The sequence below is a fragment of the Sinocyclocheilus anshuiensis genome, unplaced genomic scaffold (assembly GCF_001515605.1).
Source record: "Sinocyclocheilus anshuiensis isolate Anshui unplaced genomic scaffold, SAMN03320099.WGS_v1.1 scaffold1127, whole genome shotgun sequence".
NCBI classification, from domain to species: Eukaryota; Metazoa; Chordata; class Actinopteri; order Cypriniformes; family Cyprinidae; genus Sinocyclocheilus; species Sinocyclocheilus anshuiensis.
In genome coordinates this window covers 360420-364012 of record NW_015546115.1, presented here as the reverse complement: position 1 = coordinate 364012, position 3593 = coordinate 360420, and the positions used below count along the sequence as shown (strand labels likewise).

Genomic DNA, 3593 nt, shown 5'->3' with positions numbered 1-3593 from the left:
GTGTTTACATTAATTCCCACCCAAAAGGATTGTCTGCAGTGATCGCTTTACTATGCACATGGTAGACCCTCGGGTTTTAAATGGCCGTGCTTTTTAAATTATTTATATAATTCACGTCGAATGGCCATTATTAGCATGGACCATGGACAACGGCTATCATGGATGTTTTGCAGCACAAAATCTGACTGAACGGATAAAGACTAACGGTAATTGGTAATTTTCATTTGGTATGCTATTTTATCTACAGCTCGTTAAAGGTAGAATTCTTTAGTAAAATAAAGTAGCGCCAAGATGATATTTATTTAAATGAATTCGAATGAATTAATGAGAGAGAGAGAGTGTGTGTGAAGCTTGCAAACAAGGGAAAGTTATCACCAAAAACTGCTAAGTTATCACCTCATTGCTGAGAAATATATGTAGCTTTTAGCTGTTGTATTTTCAAAATTCACGGAGCGGGGGTTGAAAACCAGCTCCTGAATGTGCAATCTCTTACTATAAAAAGTTTCCATCTCAATGAAATGCAAGCGCATACAGCACGCCGGCATTAAAACGCCCATTAAAAATATTTGAGCAAACGTGTCGCCCTCGCATTAGGAGTTCTGTGGAGAATCGGATATGTGTGTTTAGACGTAGGTTGGATGTCCAGATATCAGATGTGTATCCGATTAAAATCCACATTTGGAAGTGGCTCAGATCGGATGCAAAAAAATCGGATCTCGTGCGGGTTTTTGTGTTTACACGTGTGCAACAAATTCCGATCTGTGTCAGATGTGAGCGAAAGATCGGATTTTTTGTGCCAGTGTAAACGCAGCCTAAATGTCCTGAGAATTTACTCACCCCCATGTCATCCAAGATGTTCATGTCTTTCTTTCTTCAGTCGAAAAGAAAATTAAGGTTTTTGAGGTTTTTCCAGGACTTTTAATGGACTTCAATGGTGGCCAACGGGCTGAAGGTCCAAATTGCAGTTTCAATACAGCTCGACTCAACAAAGCGAACGTGCAAAGTCAAACGGCCATTACAAAAAAAGGTAAAACAACGATTTCGGATGATTTTGAAGTTGGAGGAGAAAATGAGATGGAGCTTTTCGACCTACCCTTTTTGAAATGGAGTACACAGACGAAGAGCTAACCGCGCGTGACCTTTCCATTGTGATTACATAATGCATGAAGTTGTAAACACGCATCGCAGAGCTAGTGCAAGACGTGCATTTGTGGTTAAAAAGTATGTAAATTTAAATTTTTTGGAGAAAATGACAGATCGTTTCGCTAGATAAGGCCCTTTTTCCTCGGCTGGGAGCCCTTTGAAGCTGCACTGAAACTGCAATTTGGACCTTCAACCCGTTGGCCACCATTGAAGTCCATTATATGGAGAAAAGTCCTGGAATGGTTTCCTCAAAAACCTTCATCTCTTTGCGACTGAAGAAAGAAAGACATGAACATCTTGGATGAGTAAATTATCAGGAAATGTTTATTCTGGAAGTGAACTAATCCTTTAACCTTCTCTCAATTCTGCCCACACAATCCCAGGGTGCAGTTTGAGATGTGGGACTCTGATGACCCTGTGCCCCGAGTGGAGCTGCTGAAAAAGGTCAAAGGTTGCGAAGGAATACTGTGTGTGCTCACAGAGAAGATTGACGCACAACTGTTGAATGCTGCAGGTTAGCTTGCGATGCATGATCATCAGTAGGTTGAAACGAATCAGAAACAAATTCCGATCTGTGTCAGATGTGAGCGAAAGATCGGATTTTTTGTGCCAGTGTAAACGCAGCCTTAATCAGCGGGTCCTGATCGGATCCGGTTCGGATGAGTTATTTCATGAACGGGTCCGGATCGGATCTGGGCCGGATGAACCGCTTTATTAGCGGATACGGGTAGGGTCTGGACCGGATCCGGTCCGGATCCGTAATCCTTATCTGTTCCGGATCCGTTGCGCTGTGCAAGTGGACTCCGATACGGACCCGTTTTGCGGATCCGTTCCGGAGCTTGTGGTGAATCCGGGGCGGATCCGCTCCGGAGTCATTTTGCTATCTGGGATGTTACTTGCACATTATTGTAACACAATTTGTTCTGAATTCAGTGTAATGAGACTGTAATCATTAATATGGTATAAGTATACTAAGATAATGCACAAATGTCATCCTCATGTTTGCTCATCTGATGACGACATGAAGTTCATTTATTAAATGTTTGCATTCTCACATCATTGCTGTCTTCATGGAAATGGTGTATGAAAAGTCAATGGTCATGATTAACGTTCAAAACTAATTTTAATTTGTGTCATCACAAGATTATTTCATATAATGTGTGATGTTTAATATTTTCTGATTTCATAAGCAGGGTCCTTGCTAAAATTCATGGGCCTGGACTGGGACAACATGCCATGAGTGGGTCGCTCACTTCTGGGCCCAGCAAGTAGCTGTATCACAAAGGAGCTATGTTTAAACAGGTTATATCTCTTAAACATAGGCACTGTGAGTTTTAAATCACTTTTATTACTTTCTGTGTAAATTAGGCTAATTAAGTCAGCGATATAGCTAGCCGCAAACAGGGCGCTTTAACAATTGTAGAACTGTTTGTATAAATTTAACAGAGATCTTATGCATTAACTATTGATCAAATGACAGAAAAGGGCATTATTTCCAGTTTCCAGCAAACACAGTCAAATAATGATAATTAAGCCACAAAAACTATCAGGATAATATCTTTTTGTTTAGTGAAAATTACTTTCATTAACCAAGAAAAAAGACGTTTTAAGTTCAACAGACACTGATGGCAGTAATAGTTTTAAAAGTCAAACGCCAGACAGAAAAAGCTTCTCAAATGACAGTCACTTCTGGGTTTTCTGGGACACATCGATGTGATCGGCGCTCTTCTGCTCTTCCTGACACTCGATCATCATCGCGCTCTGACATCCACACATCCGCCTGTGGATCGCGGAAGCTGAAGGCGCTAGACATAAGCGATAATACAGCGTTTTAATATAGTTTTAAGTGGATTAATCTCAGATTTGTTCATCTTAATGCACATTAAAGACTTCTGAATGACTCTATAGCGGCAGAAGACGCTGTTATAAGGATTAAAAGGTATGTTGTTGTCTGTTGTGTTTTCTTCTTGTTGATGTTTATATGACAGTGTTTTATGTTTCTCTCTTTATATTCGTTTTTTACTTTCATAACTAATATTTTTATGTATTGTAAAAAATAGTCATCGTGTGTGTTTATCAAATCTGTTTGACATCCGTTGAATTGATTCTTACATCTTTTCATATTTTTAATATATCAGGATGCTTTGTTATTCAAGTCTGCTGGATTTGACATTGTTTATTGATTCAGATTAAATCATTAATGTTTCTAAACAGACTGTCAGGCATCAGGTTTAACAGATGTGAGTCTCTTGACTGTCACACGTGTAGAAATAAACACAGTCTTTGAATCCTCACAGTCATGATCTCTGATTTCCCAGCATGCAGTGCGCAGCCTCCTCTCCTCAGGACCCCACACAGGCGAGCGGTGACTGGGCCGAACTGACCCAGCTGCCCGCTAAAGACGCGTCCTCCATAGACAGCAGCCCCAGAGTGCTGACCTTTGACCTGCT

General features: G+C 40.5%; 1 protein-coding gene across 1 annotated transcript in view; it reads left to right on the top strand.

Annotated features, from left to right (window-relative positions):
- The first annotated feature begins 2872 nt into the window (after positions 1-2872).
- LOC107700853 (protrudin-like) overlaps positions 2873-3593 on the top strand; it is a 6098-nt gene continuing 5377 nt past the window's right edge. The window contains 2 exon segments of the mRNA XM_016502676.1: positions 2873-3082; positions 3462-3593. The exon segment at positions 3462-3593 is cut by the window's right edge and continues 10 nt beyond it. Coding sequence (XP_016358162.1) covers positions 3463-3593 — 131 coding nt within the window. The 5' untranslated portion in view covers positions 2873-3082; position 3462.